Genomic DNA, 25,851 nt, shown 5'->3' with positions numbered 1-25,851 from the left:
TGTTGAATTAAAAGTCATTTAAGACGAAAAACAATTTGAGCTGTTAGTTGGAGCATGAGGCCACAGTAGTGTGCAAATTCTTTTATTTTTGTCTATCGTGTGCTACCTCCAAGACATATGAAGCCAACTATTGCATCTTTTCGAGCTGTGTCACAGGCAAGGCAGGGCATAACACACTCAGAGAAAAGCACTACCTTATATATTGTACATTTATGAGCTCATAGTCTCCCATGATTGGCTAGTTTCAGTATAAGTGACTGGAGGTATAGAGAGTATATGATCCTTCTCACTTTGAGAGCTCTCTTAGCCCTTGGTCATGAATGGCTGTGTCCTTGTTGGGATTTGAAACGCTTTGGATGACGAGGCGAATGCCAATCGGGAGTCTTAAATTGAGTTTCTATACTGAGATGAACAATTCTACTTGCAGGAAGACCCATATCGAAGGGGAGATCCGCGGTATGGTCGGTACAACGGACCAAACCCTGGTTACCGGGAAGCAGACCGACAGCCAGAGAGGCCAAGTTCTAGGACCAGTCAGTACTCTGACCGACCCAGCTCCAGGTAAGTGGTCCATGAGGTCAAGGCTTTCTAAAAGTATTCAGTTCACTTAATTGTATTTTTTTATTGCAATTAAATACAGACAAACAGCAGCACAAACCACACTGTGATTAACAGCCCTATATAGGCTACAAATTACTATTTAAATGCTTCTTAACTTCAAATAAACATCAGTGCAGTAATTGTTCAAAGGAGTAAAGGTGTATTGCATATCACACTATTTAAGGATGCAGCAATTTTAAAATACGCTCATATGAACAACTTGGCAGCTCAGATGAAAATGTGTAATGAAAGTTCATGTCCATAGACCTCATGCTCCTTATAGCTTAATGACCAGTCTCACTGACTGTTGGTTTAGCTTCACCTCAAGAAGTGAATGTATTATTGACTGGTCTGTACAACCCCGACAACATGCATGAGATCGAACAGTGAATAAATGTGTCATATAAATGAGATTATAAAAATAGATCTTTGTTTGGAAAAGAGAAAACAAACCTGCAGTTGTTGCTCTCTGTATGATTTGCTTTCTTGTTCCTTCTCTTCTCCCTGCTTTCAGGCAGGGGTATGCTGAGGATTACCCCAGGCCTAACCGCAGTGCCTATGAAGACTACTATGCAAATTACTATAAGTACATGGGTAAGTACATAGGGTAAACAGTTCTATAACACTTGCCTCTGTTTCTGTGTATATGTGATTGTGTGTAACAAAACTCTTGCTTTACTTGTAGATCAGAATAGGTGGTATGACCCCAATGCTCTTTATGACCCACGTTATCGAAGTTACTACGATCAGGTCTATGGCTGGTATAATTATGACCCAGAGGCCTACAGAAGAGCTGACCCTTACTTCGGCCAACAGTATTCCAACAGGTATACATCCATGCTAAAATATTTCCCTGCTGTCCTTTCTTTTTGGTATTCAGAGATGTTTAATCTATACAATCACACTAAAACAAGTACAGACTATAGATTGCACACTAGTAGTGTATTTTCTTTTTGGATAAAAGAAGGTTGTTTTCAGTGTATATGCCGTGGTTACACTACACTGCATTAGTCATTTTTGTACCAATAGCTAATTATAATATTATTAATAGTCAAATGAATGAGTGGTTAGAATTAAATTTCATCTCAGCTATTTTGGATATGGACATGCACTGTTATAACCATGTTAACGGGCCCTATGCTAATCATCCCCAGACGTGAAGGCTATGATGACCCATGGCGTTACTATCCTGGCTACGATTCAAGTTTCGATGATGACTGCCGTCGCCGGGACACATACGGAGATGAGTTGGAGCGACGCTCTGTTCACAGCGAGAGATCGACACACAGCCGCCGGAGCAGCTTCAGCTCTCGCTCACAGCAGGTCTCTTTTCTCACTTTCTCTCTCTCTCTCTCTCTCTCTCTCTCTCAAACTTATAATAGATAGTAGGTGGATAAAAGTGTGTCTGTGTGGTTGTCTGTGTGAATACATGTTTACCCGCGTGCATGTCTCTTCATCTTGCTCTAGTTTTGATGCAGATATCACAGATTTTTATATATTTTACATCCATACCTATGTTTAGCTTGGTGCTGGTGGTGGCGGTGGCTCAGTGTTTGAAATTTCAATCCCAGAATGCCGAAGCTGCATCTGTTAGGCCCTTGAGCAAACCCACATCAAAAAATAACATGAAATCAGAGAGGGTTACAGGCATATAAACATTTTTAAAAGTCTGACTTGGACATGTCCTAATTTGGAATAATTCTGGAGGGATGTCTTTCAAACCCTGTATATATAAAATTTTGCCCTTTCTTTGCACACAAAACCCAGACTTCCAGCTCTATTTTATTTCTTCTCCTTCCTTTAATATATCTGGTTTTCTTAGACATGTAAGGCTGGCTTTGAGTTGGGGCTGGGTGAGGTGGAGGGTATAGGGGTGTGTGTGTAAGGGATTTATAAATTCAGATTATACAAGTGTGCCTTGAAATGCACACTACACATTTACTTTGTTTACATTTATGCCAGTTACTTATCTAAAGGCGGCTTGTTGGAGCAGAGACTAGTTACAGCGCTGAAGATTGTATGTGAGAAAGGAACAGTTTTCACACACCGTAACAGCTTTTTTTTTTTTTTTTTTTTTTTATTCTGGTCTGATTAGAAAGCTGGCAAGCTGTTTTATAAAACATTTGGAGAAAACAGTATGTTTGAAGATGTCATGTTTAGTAATAATATATATATATATATATATATATATATATATATATATATATATATATATATATATATATATATATATATATATATATTCCATTTGTTTGCATGTAAAATCTCAGTAGGTTGGAACGCAGAAAATCCGCCTTGGCTAATTAAGCATATAAACATATTGAAAACATGTTGACAATAACAACACACTTTTAATTTTATTGTTTCTCTCTCTGTAGAGTCAGGTGTACAGAAGTCAGCCGGATCTCGTCGCTGCAGATTATGAAGCTACAGCGACCACACTGCCTGTCGATTATTCGTATGGCCAGTTCCCCGAGCAGACAGACACCCTGAATTACAGCCAGTATGATGCCACAAACTCCACATGGGCTGCGACTGAACAGGGTAACTACATCATCCATCACCTTCTCTAAACTGCTGGTGAAAGCAAGACATTGGCTGTCTTTGTAATACAAAAATGTATTCCACACGTTTGTGCAAACCTTCATCAAATCCATCAGGATGTCATTTGAACACATGCTTCAGAAGATGAAATTAGACATGAGGAAAATCTTGACCTAATATTCAAAGCAGTTAACATGGTCAAGATCAGAAACAGACCTAGAACTAGAGATCTCTGTAGACTATTTCAGAAAATATTGACACCAAAAGGAGTCAGCTACTTATTATTAAGCAGTAAGGTGCGTCTCAAGAAGATTTTTTAGATGTTTAGCTCAGTTTATGTTGGTTGCTGCTCTGTTCTGCTCTTCGAACTCCTTGTGCTTAGTTTTATGCGTAAGATATTTATGCATTGACTGTGAGGGTTAAGATTAGGACAACCTGAACATACAGAGCAGTATTAGCAAAAGTTAAATAGTAATTCAGAGGAGAACAAGTGCTACAAATTGTACCTTAAAAGTTTCATATTTACAGACTTGACTGGTACAATTGTAGTGTACAGCATCATGTAGTATCAGATGATGGTATCAGTGTTTTTATGAGTACTAAGCACAGTATTTGACTCACACCATTATGTCTCAATGCATCCTTAATAGAAACATAAATAGATTTGCACACCCACAGAAATAGAAAGCTAGGGCAAAACTGGGACTGTAATATCATTGCACCTACCAGTGTTCTGTCAGGATTGAGCTTTGTGTTTCATTGGTAATGTTTGTGTCTTTGATTGACATAGAGAAAGTGCTTTTCTCTCATTTTCTTCCTCTCTATTTCTATCTTTTAGCTCCTCCAAGGCCATTGACACCAGAGAAGTACTCTGTTCCTCACTGCTGTGCTCGGTTTGGTCCAGCAGGTCAGCTGATCTTAGTTCAACCCAACCTGCCTTCAGCTGGGCAGCCTGCCCTTGTCGAGATTCATAACATGGAGGTAACGATGATGTTTTATTTTACAAACAAATCTGGATAGCTATAGCATTATAGCATGTAGCTTTTAGCTGGATATAAATATACAAGAATGCAATGTATATATGTGGTAATTACTGTTGTTTTTGGATGAATATTTCAGACAATGATGCAGGATTTTCCAGAGCAGGCTGAGTTACGATCCTTCCCAGGACCACTTGTCAAGTAAGCCTGAATGAATTTTTCTAGCACATGGATGGATACAGATGCTTCCTTTATTTCTTTTTCTCATCTTTGTGTGTATTTGTGTGCATATGTCAGGGAGGAAACCCATAAGGTTGATGTTATAAAGTTTGCCCAAAACAAATCTCAGGAGTGCCTGCGCAATGATGACCTCATTGACAAAGACTCTGCCTTCCTGATCTGGGAGTTCATCGTGCTCCTGTGTCGTCAGAACGGGGTACGTACCCATGTGTTTCTGTGTGCACTGTATTGGTATTTTAGTTCTAGGTTTGTTTCATTTTTAAAGGGTCTTAAAAAACAATGATCAATAACCACAATGTGAATGGGTGTTTAATTAGAAAAGCTGAAAAATCACTAAACCTCTCTCTCTATTCCTCTCTCTCTTTCTCATATAACCCAGACGGTAGTTGGCACAGACTTAGCTGATCTCTTGCTGAAGGAACATCGTTCAGTGTGGCTGCCAGGAAAATCGCCCAATGAGGCGAACCTTATTGACTTCAACAATGAGGCACTAGAACGGCCAGAGGAGGAGGGGTCAGGGCCGATCTCGCTCTTATCTGACACCTTCATGGGCGTGGCTGAAAGTGTAGGAAAGGAGACTGAACGTTTCCGAGAGCTGCTGCTCTTTGGGCGGAAAAAGGCAGGACCACACACACACACACACATCAGCATCATACAAGAAATTGTATTGCATGGTCACTGTGTTTGTCACACTGTCAATGATGAGAATAAGCCTACAGTGCTTGCATGCCGTTAATGTATGTACACTTCATGGCTGCAACTCAAATACATCCTTCATTTATTTATCAGAATAAAACTTCAAAATTAAAATTGGTACAAATGGTGCTTGCATTGATGTTCAAAATATGTCTTGCTTTGAGCGTTTAATTGCTAATTTCACAGAACTTTAGCATTACCTTACTGAACTCTTCGTACACCGATCAGGCATAACATTATGTCCGACTGCCGAATATTATGTTGGTCCCTCTTTTGCCACAAAAACAGCCCTGACCTGTCATGCTCTGTGTATTCTGACACCTTTCTATCAGAACCAGCATTAACTTCTTCAGCAATTTGAGCAACAGTAGCTCATTTGTTGGATCGGATCACACGGGTCAGCCTTCGCTCCCCACGTGCATCAATGAGCCTTGGCCGCCCATGACCCTGTCTCTGGTTCACCACCGTTCGTTCCTTTGAGAACTTTTGATAGATACTGACCACTGCAGACCGGGAACACCCCACAAGAGCTGCAGTTTTGGAGATGCTCTGATCCAGTGTTCTAGCCATCACAATTTGGCCCTTGTCAAACTCCCTCAAATCCTTATGCTTGCCCATTTTTCCTGCTTCTAACACATCAACTTTGAGGACAAAATGTTCACTTGCTGCCTAATATATCCCACCCACTAACAGGTGCCATGATGAGGAGATCATCAGTGTTATTCACTTCACATCTCAGTGCTCATAATGTTATGCCTGATTGGTGTATGTTGACTATTAACTCACAGCTTGGCACTGGCACCCATATACTAACAACATGTACTTTGTCAGTCCCAGACTTATGTGTTAGAACATGTCAACTGATGAATGTTAAGCAACACTTTGCTCTGATTATAAATATTAATGGGTACTGGGGGTGTTCTGAGCCAAAATTAGGGAGAATGATTTTTCTTTCATTCCTTTCTTCTACCTATGTACCTAAATACCCTAAGTGCCTATAAACTCCTACACATACATTGTGACACTAACCTGGTTGTGTGTTGCTTTTAGGATGCTCTTGAATCTGCTATGAAGAACGGGCTTTGGGGCCATGCCCTTCTACTGGCCAGTAAGATGGACAACAGAACACATGCAAGAGTCATGACAAGGTAACTCAAAAAAAGCAAATACAGTGTCTTTATCTATCTATCTATCTATCTATCTATCTATCTATCTATCTATCTATCTATCTATCTATCTATCTATCTATCTATCTATCTATCTATCTATCTATCTATCTAATTCAAAAAAAAAGGTAGATTACTATAAAGTTTTTGTGTCTATCAGGTTTGCCAACAGTCTTCCCATTAATGATCCACTACAGACAGTCTACCAGCTCATGTCAGGAAGGATGCCTGCTTCTGCCACGGTAAGTCCTCAAAATGATAATTAAGCACTAAATGACACATTAAATAACACAATTAACACTGATGATCCTGTTTATACCACTATGATTCTTAATGTATTGCGTTGCCTTCTCGAGCATTGATGAACATGGTAACTTTTGGAGTTCCTTATTTGTCCTATGTGTGAAAAGATGGATCTCAAAAATCACGTAGCCACTGTTGGAAGGGGGTCAGATACATCAAAGATGCTAGAATAGCAAAGAATATTTCTGAAGAACATAAATTAAATAACATTAATTGCGCATACTATTTTGATTACCTATTCCATGTGTTCCATTTCCCTGGCAGTGTTGTGGGGATGAGAAGTGGGGCGACTGGCGTCCTCACCTGGCCATGGTTCTTTCCAACCTCACACATGCGCTCGATTTGGACACACGCACCATCACGACCATGGGAGATACGCTGGGTAAACACTCACACCAGAAGGGCTTATTTATTACCTTTGCTTAAATGATATAGCAGAAAGGATAAATATTTATGATATTTGACTGTGTGTGTGTGTTGCAGCTTCTAAAGGTCTGCTTGATGCTGCCCATTTCTGTTACTTGATGGCTCAAGTGGGTTTCGGTGTCTTTACCAAGAAGAGCACCAAGATAGTCCTCATTGGCTCCAACCACAGGTACACACAGGAGCTTTTCACACTTGTTCTAGTTAACCCTGGGCCATTCTGAATCCTGTGTAAACAGAATCCTGGGTTAGCTTGTTCCACGTTTCATACAGCTCATACTTTACCCAGGGTTAACAATTAATCCTGGCTATTCATAATCCGACATTTCACACTGTATGTTCCTCAACACCTGCAACGTCCTTATTTGCATATTTGCTGTGTCAACAACCATGATTGGATAAATATAGTGCGTGACAGGTTTAAATAACAGTTTGTCTTGTGCATTTGTATCAGTGAGGAAAAATGCTGCCACGTAAATCCTCCTTGGCTGTGTTAAGCCTCTGAAAATGCACAAAAAGCTGTGCTATGCCTGCATTTAACTTGCAAAAGTAAAACTTTCCTCTACATGAGATTAAAAGCAGGGTTTAGAACGTTGATAACACAGGGTTAAGTGCAGCGTGAAATGCCATATAGCGTAATGGTTATTCATCTCTGCGTAGGTGGTTATTAAAATCTAGTGTAGTAGACTAGGAGAAAGAATTATAAGTACTATTTTTTTGGCTTACCTCTACTGTTCTGCAGCAGCATTTAACAAGAACTAAAATAAGGCATAACGTTTCATCATTTGTACTCCACTATGTTGCTTTTCACATGCAAATTACTCAAACATTGCAACTGTAGTGATAATATTTAATATTGCTCTCAAACTAAATAGTTCTCTCTCTCTCTTTCTTGCAGTCTTCCTTTCATGAGGTTCTGTACTATAGAAGCGATCCAGAGGACAGAAGCGTATGAATATGCACAGTCACTTGGTTCCCAGCCTTTTTCACTGCCCAACTTCCAGGTTGGTATCTTAAACATATACATGCTTTCAGAGTGAAAATCAAGGGGTTCAACACCATCCAATATTTTATATGTTTGTAAGATGATGAAGGAAACGATTTCAAAGGCAGCTTGCCTGAAAGGACTATATCTTATGAAGAAAAACATCTCTGTTGCTCAATCTAATGGACAGCAGTGATTGTTAGTGGCTACACCAAAGAATTTCTTTCATTCTGTGTGATATTTGGGTTTTTGTGACTGGTATTAAAGTCAAACCTTTGACCCTTGCAGGTGTTTAAGTTCATCTACACTTGCTATCTGGCCGAAATGGGGCTTTGTGCTCAAGCGTTTCACTATTGTGAGGTCATTTCTCGTGCGCTTCTGGCCTTGCCCAACTACCATTCACCTGTTTTCATCAACCAGCTTATACAGGTATATAATACTCTCATACACGCTTCAGATGTCTATACTGTCTGCTCTGGATTACATTGGTTGTGAATAGAAAGCTTTTAAAACATACCTCTCTCTCTCTCTCTCTCTCTTTCTCTTTTTTTTTTTGTCTTATAGATGTCTGAGCGATTGAGGTTTTTTGACCCCCAGCTAAAGGAGAAGCCAGAGCAAGAACTCTTCCAGGAGCCTGACTGGCTACTGCAGCTAAAGAACCTCAGCAATCAGATCAAGGTGCGCAATTGTGTGTGTGTGTGTGTGTGTGTGTGTGCACAAGTGTGTACATGCATGTGTGTGTAAATAGAGTATTTTATGTTGTGAATAATGTGATTTCTTTTGCAACACTATCCCTTTGTCACTCCTGAGCCATTTTAAAACATAAAAATGAGGTTTCTTAATACTTTGTGTTCCTAGCTATGTAGCATGATGCACAGGACTACATGAAGAGGAGTTATAAAATAGTGTGAGACAAGTGCAAAATGTTCGCTTAATACACAGATCAATAACTAAACAGGACACTACCCACACAGAATAGTTTGAGTTGGATCACAAGATGTTATGTGCGGTTGCATAGTAGCAGAATATGACCACAAAGCAATGCAAACATTACAGACTGTACAAATTCTAACTTGGATACAAATTACTATGAGGACCTAGTTGTAACTTTCTTGTCTGAAATCTGACTGGAAATTTTTTCCCTCCCCTCCTCTCTATCAGGATGGTGTGATAACATTACGGACTGATCGCAGTACTCCCCAGCCATCTGCCTGCACTACACCAAGCTCAGAGGAACAAGCTAGTCCTGCTGACGCTCCATCTTTTATCTCTGACCCCCACAACCCCCTCATGACCAGCCTTATGCCCCAGCCTGTGCCATCCACCCAAGGGGTGCAGCTCATGCCACCAGGTCTGTGTCTGTGTGTGCGTCTGTGTCACTAATTTGAGTCACAACATTTTATGTAATATCAGGTTTTGGTCAGTGTGATTCATTCTCCCCTGGATACTATAGACTTAAAAAGTGCTGCTGTGGTCAAAAAGACTATGAGACTCCTATTGAGCTCTTCTAGCTCCTCACAAGTTGATTTCTCTTCCAGCTCCAGCAACTATTTTGCAAGATGGGACTGCTTCTTTGCACCACGGCCTTCCCCCCAGCGAGGGTGTCCCATTTAACCCAGCTGCCCCTGCTCCACCCCAACCTGGCTTCTTGCCTCGATATCAGGTTGAGGACCAGAGGTCATACCCATCTATGCCAGCCCAGAGTCCCACTCATCTGCCCCCTTGCATGCCACCACAAATACCCCTCTACACACCAATGGAAATGCCTCCTCAGATGCCACATCAGACATCCCCACAGATGCCCCCACAGATGCCCCCACAGATGCCCCCCCAGATGTCTCCTCAGAATTCCCCCCACATGCCCCCTCAGATGCCCCCCCACATTCCACAGCAGTTTCCTGGGGTAGAATCTACACCTACTCCTCCATCTCCACAGTCTCCATCTTCCCATGCTCCACCTCCCCAGATGGACTTCTATGACAACATGGCACAGATGGTGAGATGTCTTTATTTGTTTGTGTATTTATTTATCTTTAATTAAAAGACAAATTAACTATATTTTCTTTTCTTTTCTTTTCTTTTCTTTTTTTTTGTAACAAATGACTGACACCACTGTTTTGTGTTTAGAGTACAGGAAGAAGATCCCGAACCACATCACAGTCTTCAGTGCACAGGGTATGATCTCTGTCTTGTAATAATTAATGTAATAAAAATATTAATAATATAACGACATTAATAAAAATCAGCCTATCCGATCAGCCAATCATCTATCTATCTATCTATCTATCTATCTATCTATCTATCTATCTATCTATCTATCTATCTATTCAGCCATGTGTCCATCCATCTATCCATCTGTTTATCCATCCATCTATCCATCCGTCTGTTTATCTGTCTGTCTGTCTCTGTCTATCTACTAATAATGTAATGACATTAATAAAAATCAGCTGATCCGATCAGCCAATCATGTAGCAGCAGCACACTGTGTGAAAAAATGAAGGTACCGGTCAAGAGGCATTGTTTCTGATGCTGGACGGGTCTGATTGAATATTTCTGAACCCAATAATTTCCTGTAATTTTCAGCCACAGCCGTCTCTAGAGTTATTACAGATTTATTGGCTGATTGAATATTTGCATGTCTGAGCAGGGGTACAGGATTTCTTGTTCAGGTGTCCATTGAAAACTCACTTTAAACTCACCTTCTCACTCAGATGTCTGGACGTCGCTCTCGCACTACGTCAGAGTCGTCCACTCATTCAACGGGACGGGAGCGCAGCAACTCTTTAGCCAATCAGAGCTCTCCTCCTCCACCACCCATACCAGAGACTCCTATCCAGGAAGCGCCGAAGAAAACCAAGAAAGACTCTCCTAAAAAGGTACACATGTTCATACATGTGCTGTGAGCGGACATGGATGGCAGAATTTGAAACACTGGGCACAAAATGTCTTTTAATGATAATAATATATTTGTAACCGCTCTCTCTTCTCAGGGAGGAGGTGGAGGCTTTTTGAGCTGGTTTGCCCGAAGGGTCAGGAATGAAGCTTATTTACCGGATGACAACAATAAATCTGTAATTGTCTTCTGTTTATTCTTTCTCCATTTTCTCTCTCACGTTTTCTTCAGAACAGTTCCCAGTGGTGCAAGTTAATGCAAGAAAGGCTAATCAACAGAGCTGTAATTGGTGTAGGAATTAAAGTTTATATAATCGTTTCTCTGACAGATTGTTTGGGATGAACAGAGGCAGAAATGGGTGAATCAGAATGAAGCGGAGGAGGAGGAGGTGGGTGGTTTTTGTATTTTCTATTATTATTATTATTTTTTTTTTAATAATTACAATATAATCACTTTCCCTTGTTTATTACATTGAATTGTCTGATTGGCTCTTGTGTTTAGGCCAAACCGATTGCCCCTCCTCCCAAAACCTTTCCAAAAACTCCAATGGGCAACATGGGGGTTGGACCTGGAATGGGTGGACCTCCAATTGGACCGGCTGCAGGGCCACCTGTTAATGTGTTCTCCAGGAGAGCAGGTGAGTCGCTTGCGTCTCTGCTTTATGTAGGTTTTTAGGGTGACTCTGCAGAAATGCCTTTCATTGAACACATCATGAATTTCAATGTAATAAAATGCATCTAAACATAGACTAGATTAATAAAGCAGCAGAAACCACTTGGTCTGGTTATGGATTTGTTTTGACAATCCTTTGGTGGCTTCATTATACAGTGTGTAAAAAAACTACTTTCTACAAATCATCATGTAACATGATGAGGACATAGGAGTCAGGAAAAAAGTTTTTAATTTGATAGTGATTGATGAAATGAAAGACAAAGAGGAAGTTTATCTATCTATCTGTCTGTCTGTCTATCCGTCTGTCTATCTATCTGTCTATCTATCTATCTATCTATCTATCTATCTATCTATCTATCTATCTATCTATCTATCTATCTATCTATCTATCTATCTATCTATCTATCTATTGATCCATCTATCCATCCATTTATCCATCCATCTTTTCATCTGTCTGTCTGTCTGTCTGTCTGTCTATCTATCTATCCATCTGTCTGTCTGTCCATCTGTCTATCTATCCATCCCTCCATCTATCTATCCATTTATCCATCCATCTCTGCTCTCTGCACCTCAACCAACGATTTAAAAAGATACCAAAATTGTAATGGTATTGGTATATTGTATTGGTATCTTTTAAAAGATACCAATACAATAAAAGATAAAAGATATGAGGATAAAATTGTATTGGTATCTTTAAAAAGATACCAAAATTGAAATTGTAAGCTGTTAAGGATAACGTCAGAGATTTAGCTTCAGCTTCATATGAGATCAGTGATGATCTGTTTCTCTTACAGGCACTAAGGCTCGGTACGTGGACGTGTTGAATCCAGGCCGACGGAATTCCAACCCTACCCCTGCTGTTGCTCCTCCTGCAGACCTGTTTGCTCCTCTTGCACCCATGGCCATGCCAGCAAACCTCTTTGTGCCCTCTGCAGGTAAGTGTGTGTGTGTGTGTAGTGTTTGTCAGGTTGTTATAAAACAGCAGTGTAGTGATTACTGCATGTTGAGGCGAGCTTGTGTGTCAAGAAGATTATTCTCATGCGTGAGTGCAGTATAAACTGTATGTCACTGATATGCGAAGGTCTGTACATGACAGCACTGTTTCTGTGTGTGTGTTGATGGTTATGACTCGAATGCCTCTTAAATCCTCCACTTTGTGCACACATTCTCAGCACCAGATGACCAGCAACCAGTGGAGGGAAGTGTTCCAGACAGCAATGGAAACACAGAACATGCTCAGCCCAACACAGCAGTTCCACAGGTATGTACTCTTATACACACACTCAGCCTCTCACTCAGCCTCTCTCTCTCTCTCTCTCTCTCTCTCTCTCACACACACACACACACACACCACACAACACACTTCCACTCATTCACTCACTCACTCACATACACACACTCACACTGATACACTCAAAACACACACACTCACACAATTTTAATTGAGTGATTACACAATCATACATATTACTGAAGTTCAGCAGAAATAATTAAATGTACACCCTGTTTGGATCGAGATTATAGTACTGATGGGATTCTATCTCATGATCTCCAGGATGAGAGCTTTTCTGTTATGCCTTTAGCTGAAATAAAAAGTTTTCATTTCTGTTACAAAAAACATGTCTTTGTAATTCATAATTGTTCTACAGATGTGTATATATGTGTATGTTTTTTCCTTTCTTTTTCTCCAGATGTTTAATCCGACTCTCTTGCCCTCGGGTCCCGAGGGCGCTCAATCAGGAGAGGTACAGTAATCCTTTCCCCTTCGACTTTTCACCTCTCCTAGACTTGTAGGCCAGTTCATTGCACCATGCTCTGTCCTCTCTGTCATGAACATGCATCCATGGTCCACTCAGTTACTCAGCTTAATATTTACACATTGCATGTTCATTCTCACTTACACCAAAACATGCGTATATGGATTCACACAGAACACGCTAAAATAGAAGAGTTTGACAAGGGCCAAATTTTGATGGCTAGACGACTGGATCAGAGCATCTCCAAAACTGCAGCTCTTGTGGGGTGTTCCCGGTCTGCAGTGGTCAGTATCTATCAAAAGTGGTCCAAGGAAGGAACAGTGGTGAACCAGCGACAGGGTCATGGGCAATCAAGGCTCATTGATGCACGTGGGCAGTGAAGACTGGCCCATGTGATCTGATCCAACAGATGAGCTACTGTTGCTTAAATTGCTGAAGAAGTTAATGCTGGTTCTGATAGAAAGGTGTCAGAATACACAGTCCATGATGGGTCAGGGCTGTTTTGGCAGTAAAAGGGGAACCAACATGATATTAGACAGGTGGTCATAATGTTATGCCTGATAATTGTAAGCTGACATAATCAATATGGTGAGATGAGGAGCGGTATGACTAAATGCATCTATCTAGCACCCATGGTGGTTAAGCGGGCAGGGGTGAGATGAGGAGGAGCGGAGAGTACGGGAGGAAGCGTAGAACTGAATAACATCTGAGAGGTATGGTGGAGAAAGGTTCTGAAGAGCTTTAAAAGTGAGGAGAAGAATCTTAAACTCAGTATAGTGTTTAAGAAGGGAGGAGGTAATTTGTTCAATTTACATAATTTAAAAAAATGACTTGTTCTTTCATGGATTTATCTAGAATATTTAGCAAGGGGTCTGAGGTGGTTTTCATAATGGTCATGGCTGCTGCAGTGTGAATCTGAGTGTGATAGTTTCTCACAAACGCTCATGGAGAACACAACACGACTCGACGCTTTTTATTATTCGGTGCCGTTACATGCAGCAGAGCACCTCACTGTCCCTTGGCGTTCCTCTGCCCCTTATGGAACGTTGTGTGTATTGTGGCCAGCTAAAACGCACACAAAGATTACGAACAAGTGCAGACCCGTTGACTTTCATGGGAATTGTGGCACAGTTCCAGTGCATCCTGACCACCCTGATCCTCCGACCACCTCCTACAGGTAGCCTCAGGTTCGGTACTGTGGTACACTTCCTGGTTCACACAGCAGCTTTCACGCTACCAGTTCTTAATACGAACACTGCTCTGTTTCAGACTGAACTGCCAGCGTGAAAACCCCCTCAAAGTAGAACCTGAGATCTTAAACATGCTTGTATGTTAACATTATACTGACTGAAAATAGTACTGAAACCAGCCTCATTTCATACAAGTACAAACATTTCCAAAACCATCAAGTCCAGTGTCTTTGGAAACTAACTCTGTGCTTAAGACTATCACCAGTGTTTACTGCTATCTCAAGTGCATGATTGTGTGCGTGGATGCGTATCAGAGTGTATGGCATGCACACACACACACACACACACACTGATGAGCCTCTGAATGGGGTGCTACAGTGAACACTGGCTCTGATGTATTGGTTTTTGTGTCTTGATTGACACGCCAGTTCTGCATGGGATTAATTTTGCTGTTGTGGTGTTTGATTTTTCCTGCTGTTCTAGCTCTCACGTTCTAGCTCAATGAGTTCTTTATCACGAGAAGTGAGTCGACATTTAAACCAGGTACCATCAGTTGGGTGTTACTGCACTATACATACCGACATGCTCTGTCTCTGTCTGTCTCTATCTCTCTCACACACACACACACACACACACACACACATAGACATACACAAAGAGACAGCATTTCTGCACTTGTTGCCACATCTCCAGCAACGTCCTCACCAGTCACCTGTCTAGGTTGAGCTCCCCGACTCGCTGGGAGCTAAGCTGGTGCAGCAATGAGTAATTGTGTTCATTCCCATCAAGCATGTGCACACTAACCCTGTCTTCTCTGCATGTTAACAATCAGCATCAGTAGTTGTCCTGTATCCTGATATGAAAAGATAGATGCCTCATCGAGCAAAGCCAGATGCATCACTGGCTTTATAGTTAGAGCTTATTGGCTTGAATTGAAATTACAGCCTCAATGAAGATTTTCAACTTCTTTTTATAAATACCCCCACACCTCAAAGGAAGAGAACACAAAGCTTATAAGAGAAGTGAACTGTGTGGAAGATGTGTGCTCCTTACAGTTCAGGACTGTTTATGGATCTTAATATCTGAATATACACACAGGTGACTTTTAACCCCAAGTTGAGGACGTTTCACACTTGTTATTCTGAAGCAGGGTTAAATGTGCTTTTTTTAATGGCTTCAGGGTGTTTGATAAACTTTAAGTTTATATAGTGGCTCATGATAATGTGCTTCTTGTCCACTTGCTAGTAAATCTTTGAATCCCCTTTCAGTGTTTACTGAATTTCTGCTTCAGCCTTTATAATGTTAATTAAAGAGCAGTCAATACACTCTCCTGCCCAATCATGCAAATATCCAGTCAGATAATAAAACCTCAACATCAGAATGAAGGAAGTTGTGATATCTGTGGTCAGTACAATATGAGCTGGTCTGACTATTTTAGTGTTTCAGAAACTGCTGATCTCCTGGATTCTAGAAGAGTTCCACGTTTCTAGAGTTTGCACAGAATTGAAGTGAAGCGAAAAAAAGTCTGAGTGAATGTGAATCTCCTGCCGTCTGTGCCTCAATAATGAACCTGTCTTCAAAGTCACTTGGAGCTTTTCTTCTTTCGATCCACAGTTATGGTCAGTTGGTCCCGCTCAGCATTAGGAGGATGTTAACTGATTAATAGTATTCCACAAGACATCTTTCCGGAAGCTTCTGCCCTCATTATGTTTCTCCACTCAGTTTCGGATTTAATTTGTCACCCATTTGTACATTTGAAGATCCTTCCATGAAATTTGTGGACTTTTCCTGCATGGTGGACGTGTTGGTGTATTAAAGCGACTAGCAATAGATCATGATGTGGCATCTACTCTTTTCCCATCTTCATGGGCTGTATAGTACACATAGGTAGCTGTGCTAGCTGATCAAGAATGATATTTAGAAATGTTTAAGGGTGATGACTTTAAACTTCAGCCAATATTTGCTTGCTGTCATTGCCACAGCTATCTCCAAAATTATTGACACCATCTAGAACATTATGTACATATGAACAGGAATGAAAGACATGCAGCGAGATGTTTTGAGCTGAAGTTTGAAAACCAGTCACTATGGCTTTTCCCCATGGTTCTAGATGACAGTGATATTTGCATGCACACATTCTCATGATTATATCCCAGAGAACAGGAAATGGTCAGCAGTAAAGGTCCTGGGGTTTTCCAGATCATCTCTACCACAGGGATGACAGATTTATTTATTTAGGTGTGCCAGTCATTTTTACAGTATTTCTGGAGTATGTAATGGCTATGCAGATATTTATTTCAGGTTTTAAATTAAAACAAGTGAACATTTCATTTAGATTTTTAATTTCATGGACAAACGTAAATTGTCAAAATTATTTTCCAGACTTTTCCAGTAAAAGCATCTCCTGTAGTAGCTATCTAATTGTACTATACATATCCCCACTGTGTGTGTGTGTGTTTCTGTGTAGCTGCTATACTCTATCATGTCACTCACAACACCTGTCTTTTTTTAGGTCCCTACAGAAATACCTGCCCAGGGAGCTCCACCCACAGGGGGTGTAACTTTCTATAACCCCTCCCAGTTTGCACAGGTGAGACTTAAGTTCATTTAGTCCAGCAGAAGGGTTGAGTGTAAAAAAAAAAAAATTACCATGGAAACGGCAAATTGTTTCTGATTGGCTGTCAGCTTTATTCATTGCTTTATGACATGACAACTTTAAAGTGTTCAATCATTCAGTTTTCAATAAATTAGCACTAATCATACTTTTTAACCTGTTGGAACGTTACCATGACAAGAAGTGTAATGATTTGAAGGTCACTTTGTTTATTTGAACTGTATTCAGTGTGTGGAGATGAGGAATTAGTTAGCACTGAAGAACCCTGATAGACTGTCCATAGTCCATGGTAAGGTCAAGTCAACCAACCTGCTGGCAAAAATAGCCGGTGCAAGGTCCGTGAAAAGTTATTACCTGCTGTAACAGGTTTGAGAAGCTCCTGCCTCATAGGCCACTAGTATAGATTCTGTAGAAGGAGTGAAGTGGTTCAGTTTGGGACAGGAGCTTGGTCTGGGTTTTCACTGTCACGAAATCATATTTTAATATCAGGATGTCTCTGTTCTTCCTCAGACTATGCCTGCAGCTCGTTCCCGTCCGGGCCGGTTGGGGCAGCGCGAGTACCCGACACTGAAATAACTCTACAGAGCTGTGCTTGCGGATCATTCTGTGTGTGTACGTACATCTCATCTGACTGAATTCATCCAGAATTGGACAAGTACGGGCATCAGGCCTCCCAGTCTTGATCACCATCACCATCATCATCATCTTATTTTTACCTTGCGTAGCATACACCCTAAAAAAGAAAAGCTGTGGATTCTTCGTCTCTTTGTCTTTTCACTTTGTTTTGTTTTACTTTTGTCCTGTGTTATGTCAGTATGATCTTTAAGTGCAATAATTTTGTCAGCTTTCAGTTAGACCTTCCTAACTAACTGCAGTTCATCTGTGTTTGTGTAGCCGTGTGTGTGTGTTTGTGTAGCCGTGTGTGTGTGTGTGTGTGTGTGTGTGTGTGTGTGTGTGTGTGTGTGTGTGAGAGATGTAGAAAGGGGAGTGCCATTAGGATGCAGACAGTGTGGGGTGTGTTCATCTTGCTCACCCGTTTTCATCGGTGAGAGAAGATTTTAGATATTTATTAAGGCTTTCTGTCGGAACGAGACGCATGACCATGATATTATTTTCTTTTTTTTTTAATCAACACAAATCCCACATCTGTATATCCGAATGAATATTTATGAGCTGTTAGTCTGTCCCCGCGCTCCTGATTCAACTTTTGATTTGCAAAAGTTTATATAGATTTGTGATTCATTTGAATTTCGCCATATTTGACTGCTTAGATTACTCAGTTGTGTTTTTTTTTTTTCCATTGCTGATTCTTTCTTAATCCTTTCCTCATAAAGCCAATCTTCGTCGCTAGTCTCGTTCCAGTGGCCACTGCGAGGGATTGTTTTTTTCTAATTCCAAAGGATTCACAACCCCGGTGAAGAAAGCCTGGACTTTTCCATTGTGTTTCAAATTCACTGTAAAATTACTCAAAAGAAAAAAAAAGTGATGAAAATAAACATATTTTTGAGCTCTTTAGCACATCGGGATGTGTGTGGATGGTTTATTTGAACTTTAGAGCTCTACTGCAACAGAATAATCACAGAGCTTTCATTCTAAAAGCTTGTATACAAAATATGTTTCCACAAAAACATGGTTTATGATATCATAGATGTGATATCCACTCACCGGCCACTTTAATAGGAACCCCTTCTCATTCATGCATTCATTCTCGGATCACAGTGCATAAAAATCATGCAGATGCAGGTCAAGAGCATCAGAGAACATTCAAATCAAACATCAGTAAGGGATCAGTGGGCACATGCGCTCCAAAACTCGGGCAGTGGAAATACTAGGGGTCCAGGCCAGTTTGTGTGGTCTTCTGCTGCTGTAGCCCATCTGCCTTATTCATTCTGACATGCTTTTCTGCTCACCCTGACTGTAAGTGTGCTTCTTTTGCATTTTATTACATTCAAGATTTTGTCTGCAGTAAGGTTTGAGGACGAAACCCTACACCCTTTATGCCTTTTGAGTTAACATGATGAGCTTTACTGAAAATGTTTCTCACTTTCAGTTCAAGTAACATGGGATCGTCCATCTACGTCTGGGCACGCTGGGTGCGCCTACAGAACGGAATGTATCTAAACGTGATAATCTTGACCGCGATCTCTCAGAAGATCGTAGATTTATATAACCTCCATGTTTGCTAATATGCAGGACAAGAATAAGAATGGACCAAGCGTGTCTTTTCAGGTGTCCCCACTCTTGACATTGATTTTTTTTTTTCTGATTCAGTATTTAGAGGTAATAAGATATTATAATGTCTTTAGTTCGTGTCTGGTTGAGGTTGACTCTGTGCATTCTCCTGTGGGGAAAAGAAAAAGCTCATTTCAATATGTAGTTTTCAGTCTCCGGTACATCTGGTCAATTATATCTAAGTTACATAAAACAGTTCGTAAACATTCATAACGTTGAGGTACATACTGCAGTAAACAAAACAATAGGTCTACAGCCTTATTAATTTTGTATAGGATTAAAGCTGACACTTAAGACACCTAACTGTTTAACCCAATTATTCATCACATGCATGGGATAAATCTGATATCTTGATACACTATATTGCCAAAAGTTTTGGGACACCCTTCCAAATCATTGAATTTAGGGGTTGGGTTTGGCCGCCTAGTTCCAGTGAAAGGAACTCTTAATGCTTCAGCATACCAAGACACTAACTTTGTGGGAACAGTTTGGGGATGCACCAAGGTACATAAAGACATGGATGAGTGAGTTTGGTGTGGAGGAATTTTGAGGCTTCTAGAGGAATGGTCAAAAATTCCCATAAACACACTCCTAAACATTGTGGAAAGCCTTCCCAGAAGAGTTGAAGCTGTTATAGCTGGAAAGGGCTTGCCAACTCCATATTAATCCCTATGGATTAAGAATGGGATGTCATTAATGTTCATGTGCATGTACAGGTAGGTGTCCCAAAACTTTTGGCAATATAGTGTATCTTAGAGCTCAAACAAACAAACAAACCCTTTCCGGTATTGTCTTGTTTATTGATGTTACCAGTTTTCTGATCTTGTTCCTTGCTTGCCACTACTTATCTGAAACCATCCATCACTCAGCTAGACATGGTGTGTGTGTGTGTGTGTGTGCGCGCTCACCCGAGCGCTCTTCGCTCGCAGCACCGCGACTTCCAGCATGTTCCGATCAGACAGGATCTGGCGCAGTGTGCCGAGGTCCATCTCTAACAGCATTCCTACACGCAATCAATACAAATTCCATCATTATTAAGACACATACTAAAACACAACACTAGTCACTGTGGTTTCAGGAACCCTGTAGAACCACTAACGATGGTGTGTTGCACCTGAATAGCTCCTTGTACATGTGTGCTGGACTTTCCAACAAGATAACAAGCAAGCCTAGTGGGATCACCGATGAGGATGCTCATCAGATACTGATAGCACCCTTGGAAGCGTGGGTGAAATCTGACTGGCTAGAATAATACCTTCCACCACATGTTGGGTAATGATGTGGCCTGCTTCTTGATGAGGGATAAAGAAATTTAGAGCAGTCCAAATACAGCAGTGTCCTAATGAAAACATGCATACATATGTTCTGGGGCAACAGGAAGCTGAATATAAGCATCCTACAGATCCACAGACGTCTTTTGCCTGCATGACCTGAACTGTATACTTATATATACATATATACATATAGTGAATGAAGTTTCTTAAGGAACAGTTCAATCCTAAAATGAAAACTGTATTGGAACAATAATACAAGCTGAATAGAACTGTGTGGTCTAGTATTTCTACAGAAGAACTTATTGAGAGAGAACCACAGCATCCCAAAAGATAAGGAATGCAGGAGAACTGTAGTTTGTATCCCTGCAGCACTAGATACCATTCCATGCCATGAGTGTGGAGTTCAGCTGTACCACCAGCCTCTTCCATGTGCTTGTGAGATTTTGTTAATGGTGGTTAGATGCTGTTTCGGGCCCTTCCTGTGGTGTAGATGATGGGCAATCATATGTTTTTTAAAAAATGGCCTCCAATCTACAGGCAGTCTGAGCCAGACTGGAAGATGGGGCTTTGGTGAGTCAGCAAGGCCCTGCATGAGTAGTCCATCTCACCACAGTGTTATAGTGAAACCTGCAGCCTCCTGTCTAGGGCAGAATACACTGCAGCATAAAAACATAATAACAATGAAAAGAATAAGGAAAACAAAACAATTTGACAAAGAGTCGACCCCACCAATATCCTGGACCAGGTCTCCTATTGAGGCGTCTATCTAATTCCTTTACACAGTGGTCAATATCTGTTTGGAGTGACTGTGCTAATGCTAGCAACAAAATAGCCAACCCCAAGACAATAACAAAGGAACTGGTGGTGGTGTTGGAAGCATCAGGTACAAAAGTATATACATCCCCCATTAAGAGAGCTCTACATTGCTGTGATTATAAAGGCTTGTTGTGCAAGAAGCCCCTATTCCAAGACCAGCCTACAAAACCCAGACTAGATGATCACCACCATTTTTGGAGGTGTTCTCTGGTCAGATAAAAAAAATAATTTAACTGATTGTAAGGATTAAAAAGAATAAAGCTTTTAAGTTAAGTTGTCTTTGTCACATACATTACTGCACAGTGAAATTCTTTCTGCACATATCCCATCCTTTAGGGTTGGGGTCAGAGCGCAAGGTCAGCTATGATGCAGTGCCCTGGGAGCAGGGTGGGTTGGGGGCCTTGCTCAAGGGCCTAATGATGGCAGCTTGGCAGTGCCAATCTTCCGGTCAATGACCCAGAGCCTTAACCACTTGAGCTATTCGAAAAAGCACCATTCCAATTATGAAGCATAGGGCTGGGAGCATCATGTTGTGTGATGGTAGTGTGATGTAATGTGAAATGTTGTAAGAAAAATTTAGTTTAAATGTAAATATAAGTGTAAATAAAAAATATACACTGACAGGTGTCTATTCTATGCACGCTAACATAAATCACTGTTTTCCATTTTGGACACCACATTACAGACCTATCCAATCATATCCATAAAAGGCCAGTGTGAGTACAGGTTTTTATTCCAACCAAGCAGAAGCCACACCCTGAAGAAGAAGACTTTATTACTGCCACACATACACTACAGCATATCCCAGCTTTGGAGGCTGGGGTCCGAGCACAGGGGCAGCTATGATGCAGCACCAATGGAGCAGAGTGTTAAAGGCCTTGCTCAAGGGCCCAACAATGGCAGCTTGATGGTGCTGAGATTTGAGCCCTGACCTTCCGTTCAACAAGCCAGAGCCTTAACACCACTTGACCCACCACTGCCCTTAAAACTGAAAGCCAAGATCCAACTGTGGCTCATAATATTAAAAGAACTGCACTCATACTGAAGTAGAAAGGAATTCGAGAAGGCTTTCCCTAACTTTGGAGGACAGAAAATAGTCACAAGCTATCCATTAAGGGGCTGTAGCTCTATACCTCATGTTTATGGAGTCTACTACAAGGAGAGGAAGAGAAATTGAACGATTGTTGGGAACTACTGTGTCGTCATATGATGCACACAAGTTGGGATTCAGCTGTTAAAAACCAACCTTCAAACAGAATACCATAGTATTTCTAGAGTTCTCTACCATATATAAGTATAAATACATCACAAAGCCATACATGTAAATGAACAGGCACATTAGAAACCTCACCGGTGATATCAGCACAGTGGGCTGGTTCTATGTCTCGTACAAGTGCAAATAGTTTCTCTCCAATCACTTCCACTTCGTCTTGGTCGGAGCCGTCAGAAGCACAAGCCTCCTCTTGACTCGGCCTACAACTAGAGCTGAAAGTGAGGACATAAATCCGTAAAAGGATCAGAGCCAGTAGCACATAATGCAAAGAATTGTTCTGATTGAGTTGAACGTTGAGTTACACATGTGTACAAGTTTCCATGTAAATGAGAAACACCACTTCTGATGATTTTCCAGCTAAACTGGATTTGTATCAGTCTTAAATAACTATTATCTGAGTAAAATGCATGTGTTAACTGCCTCAATTAACTTCTGCCATATTGGAGTATATTTTAATGATTATTTTCTTACTATTATTTACACCTTGAACTGACCATACTATCAAGAAAGTATGATGGTATTTCTTCCTTTATTTATTTGCCATTTTCTTCTTGTTGGATTGAGGTGGGCGGAGTGGTTGATGACATCATGTATACATATAATTAAAGAATAATGAATGAACTATACATCATTACATTTTTTACTGCTCTGATGATTTTACTTAAAGGACAACCCTTTAAAATCACGAGTAGCAAAAGTTATTTTCTTGCATACTTAATCAGCAATTTGGTTTCTGAAAAGTGTCAAGATGACAGAATAATCCTAAAATATGTAATAGATTTGTGATAGTATTTATTTAAACCCTGATGGAAAATCATACTAGTTAGTAAGCTGCCTTATAATGATTGATTACACACAGCACACACACTCATACACACACACTCATACACACACACTCACTCCTGTAATGTTTTCAGGGCCATGTTGACTTTCTCCTCCAGCAGGACCGGATCAGACAACAGCTGAAGCACCACTTTTTTTTCCTGCTCTAACAACATCCCTGTGTTTATTCAAAAGGAGAAATATTTCAGTCTCATTGAATCATATTTATAAGATTTAATGACAGCTATAATGATCACTGAACACACAGATAAACAGTGATAACCTGTAATTTTCTGGGTGTATCCGGTGTTGTAAAGGTTGATGAGCTCATACAGCTGTTCACCCAGTGAGTCGGAGGACATGGAGTCGACATCATCAGCGTGCGACTGCGGTTTACTAGGAAGTCAAAACATCACATATAGAAACTTGTGTCATGAAAACACAAAATAAACAAGATATCTATCATCATCATTCATTTCATAATTTAATTTCTTCTTCTTCTTTTCCCTTCAGGGGTCTCCACAGCGAATCATCTCTCTCCACCTATCCCTATCTTCTACATCCTCAACACTTGCACCCACTAGCTTCATATCCTCATTTATTACATCCATATACCTCCTTTTTGCCTCCTGCCTGGCAGCTCCATGTCCAACATTCTCCTACCAATATACTCACTCTCCCTCCTCTGGACATGTCCAAACCATCTTAACCTGGCCTCTCTAACTTTGTCCCCCAAATGTCCAACATGAGCTGTCCCTCTGATGTACTCGTTCCTAATCCTGTCCAACCTCGTCACTCCCAAAGAGAACCTCAACATCTTCAGCTCTGCTACCTCCAGCTCTGACTCCTGTCTCTTCCTCAGTAACACTGCCTCTAAACCATACAGCATGGCCAGTCTCACCACTGTCTTGTACACCTTCCCCTTGATTCTCGCTGATATTTTTCCATCACACAGAACTCCCGACACCTTTCTCCATGCATTCCAACCTGCCTGCACTCGCTTCTTTACCTCTTTCCCCACACTCTCCATTACTCTGGACTGTTGACCCCAAATACTTAAACTCCTGCCTACCTTCTTCACCTGTAATCTTAAATTTCATAATTTGATTTGAATGCTAAAAAATGATTTCTTATATTGGTGTCTTAGGAGTGCAATTCTGTTAATATTATGAGCCACAGTTGGATCTTGGCTTTTAGTATTAAGGGCAGTGGTGGGTCAAGTGGTGTTAAGGCACTTGCTTGTTGATCAGAAGGTAAGGGCTCAAGCCCCATCACCACCAAGCTGCCACTGCTGGGCCCTTGAGCAAGGCCCTTAACCCTTTCTGCTCCAGTGGTGCTGTATCATAGCTGCCCCGGTGCTCGGACCCCAATCTCCAAATTTGGGATATGCTGTAGTGTATGTGTGGCAGTAATAAAGCCTCTTCAGACTAAAGGGTGTGGCTTGTTGGAATGAAAACCTGTACTCACACTGGCCTTTTAATTTTATTTCTGAAAGCCAGGGTTGTTCTTAGCCATGTTAGGCCAGTTATACAAGCCACCTTTGGATATATTATTCTGAAAAGCTGAAGTGCTACATGTACACGTGTTGTTGGAGTGTGTTACCTGTTGCTAGGTTATAGAGCTGTGATCATGTGTATTACCTGGTATTATCAGAGTGCAGGGCTGCCAGTGCCCTCTCCAGCGCTTTGGTAAGGAGCTCTTCATCCTGCAGCATCTGCCCAATCACAGCTCCAGGCAGCTCCAGCAGCATTCCTGCATCAATAGTAGTTTCCATAATACATGATATACAGAGTTGTTTGCAACACTTTATTTACATTTCACGTGCATTCTTCCATGCACTTACATCAGTACCTATACCTGTTAGCTTTGAAGCCATATCAGCGTGTTTAGGATAAATGAGGGTGTACAGTTTCTCCCCAAGAGACTCCAGATCCTCTTCATTATCCATCACGTGCCTTTATTGCATTGATGCATGCGTTGTCCACTCTGAATACATCGTAAAGCAAGCTATTGATACTACATGAGCCTGCTCACACTGTTGAATTATACAACAAATAAAAGAAACAATGGCATAACGATATGCACTGGAATTTAATCTTATTCATAATACCAAACAAATGCTTAGAATATCTGCCTATATACTCAGTAGTGATATCCTTGACTGCTATAGTAAGAAGCGTACAAGGGCTTAATCACGAATCGCGCTTTATTAAGCATACAGTCCACTACAGAAAGCGAGGAAAATATATTTCCTATTTCCCATTATTAAAACGGGACAAATTTATAAATACAGAGCTTTTCTTCCAGCGATCCGACCATTATTTACCCCCTGCGAAAGCGCGTCGCTCGAAAATGACGTGTGTGTGAGACT

General features: G+C 40.9%; 2 protein-coding genes across 6 annotated transcripts in view; one reads left to right on the top strand and one right to left on the bottom strand.

The window, feature by feature from the left end:
* The window catches only part of sec16a (SEC16 homolog A, endoplasmic reticulum export factor), a 25,207-nt gene extending 7,018 nt beyond the window's left edge, over window positions 1-18,189 (top strand). For 3 of the 4 annotated variants that reach the window (XM_058414810.1, XM_058414809.1, XM_058414807.1), the window contains exons 3-31: window positions 428-561; window positions 1,115-1,194; window positions 1,286-1,427; window positions 1,755-1,923; window positions 2,979-3,144; window positions 3,983-4,125; window positions 4,264-4,325; window positions 4,422-4,560; window positions 4,744-4,983; window positions 6,111-6,208; window positions 6,387-6,468; window positions 6,794-6,911; window positions 7,013-7,124; window positions 7,851-7,956; window positions 8,226-8,366; window positions 8,502-8,615; window positions 9,099-9,288; window positions 9,476-9,933; window positions 10,065-10,112; window positions 10,649-10,813; window positions 10,928-11,008; window positions 11,159-11,218; window positions 11,332-11,467; window positions 12,297-12,437; window positions 12,675-12,763; window positions 13,194-13,247; window positions 14,933-14,992; window positions 16,962-17,039; window positions 17,574-18,189. In XM_058414810.1, the coding sequence (XP_058270793.1) occupies window positions 428-561; window positions 1,115-1,194; window positions 1,286-1,427; window positions 1,755-1,923; window positions 2,979-3,144; window positions 3,983-4,125; window positions 4,264-4,325; window positions 4,422-4,560; window positions 4,744-4,983; window positions 6,111-6,208; window positions 6,387-6,468; window positions 6,794-6,911; window positions 7,013-7,124; window positions 7,851-7,956; window positions 8,226-8,366; window positions 8,502-8,615; window positions 9,099-9,288; window positions 9,476-9,933; window positions 10,065-10,112; window positions 10,649-10,813; window positions 10,928-11,008; window positions 11,159-11,218; window positions 11,332-11,467; window positions 12,297-12,437; window positions 12,675-12,763; window positions 13,194-13,247; window positions 14,933-14,992; window positions 16,962-17,039; window positions 17,574-17,639 (3,672 nt within the window). In that variant the 3' untranslated portion in view covers window positions 17,640-18,189. The remainder of the gene's footprint in view (window positions 1-427; window positions 562-1,114; window positions 1,195-1,285; window positions 1,428-1,754; window positions 1,924-2,978; window positions 3,145-3,982; window positions 4,126-4,263; window positions 4,326-4,421; window positions 4,561-4,743; window positions 4,984-6,110; window positions 6,209-6,386; window positions 6,469-6,793; window positions 6,912-7,012; window positions 7,125-7,850; window positions 7,957-8,225; window positions 8,367-8,501; window positions 8,616-9,098; window positions 9,289-9,475; window positions 9,934-10,064; window positions 10,113-10,648; window positions 10,814-10,927; window positions 11,009-11,158; window positions 11,219-11,331; window positions 11,468-12,296; window positions 12,438-12,674; window positions 12,764-13,193; window positions 13,248-14,932; window positions 14,993-16,961; window positions 17,040-17,573) is intronic. The other variant, XM_058414808.1, reaches the window with a different exon arrangement.
* Window positions 18,175-25,851, bottom strand: LOC131368729 (uncharacterized). 2 transcript variants are annotated; one of them, XM_058414813.1, is made up of 7 exons: window positions 25,324-25,851; window positions 25,121-25,232; window positions 23,764-23,876; window positions 23,559-23,658; window positions 22,737-22,870; window positions 20,204-20,298; window positions 18,175-19,404 (listed from the first exon to the last, which is right to left on the bottom strand). In XM_058414813.1, exons 2-7 carry the CDS (start codon window positions 25,228-25,230, stop codon window positions 19,366-19,368), a joined length of 591 nt encoding a protein of 196 aa, XP_058270796.1. In that variant the 5' UTR covers window positions 25,231-25,232; window positions 25,324-25,851; the 3' UTR covers window positions 18,175-19,365. The 2 variants fall into 2 exon arrangements, with proteins under 2 accessions (XP_058270796.1, XP_058270795.1); XM_058414812.1 differs by having other exon boundaries at window positions 25,338-25,851.

Source organism: Hemibagrus wyckioides, linkage group LG18 (assembly GCF_019097595.1).
Source record: "Hemibagrus wyckioides isolate EC202008001 linkage group LG18, SWU_Hwy_1.0, whole genome shotgun sequence".
Lineage (NCBI taxonomy): Eukaryota > Metazoa > Chordata > Actinopteri > Siluriformes > Bagridae > Hemibagrus > Hemibagrus wyckioides.
Note: the sequence above shows the minus strand (reverse complement) of the source record. Positions and strands in the feature narration are given on the sequence as shown.

Coding starts and splice junctions, on each gene's coding strand:
- LOC131368729 (XM_058414812.1), bottom strand. CDS start 25,428: ATGGATAATGAAGAGGATCTGGAGTCTCTTGGGGAGAAACTGTACACC. Junction 25,233..25,337: donor TATGGCTTCAAAGCTAACAG/GTATAGGTACTG, acceptor CTATTGATGCAG/GAATGCTGCTGGAGCTGCCT. Junction 22,871..23,558: donor GCCCTGAAAACATTACAGGA/GTGAGTGTGTGT, acceptor CCTCACTTTCAG/CTCTAGTTGTAGGCCGAGTC.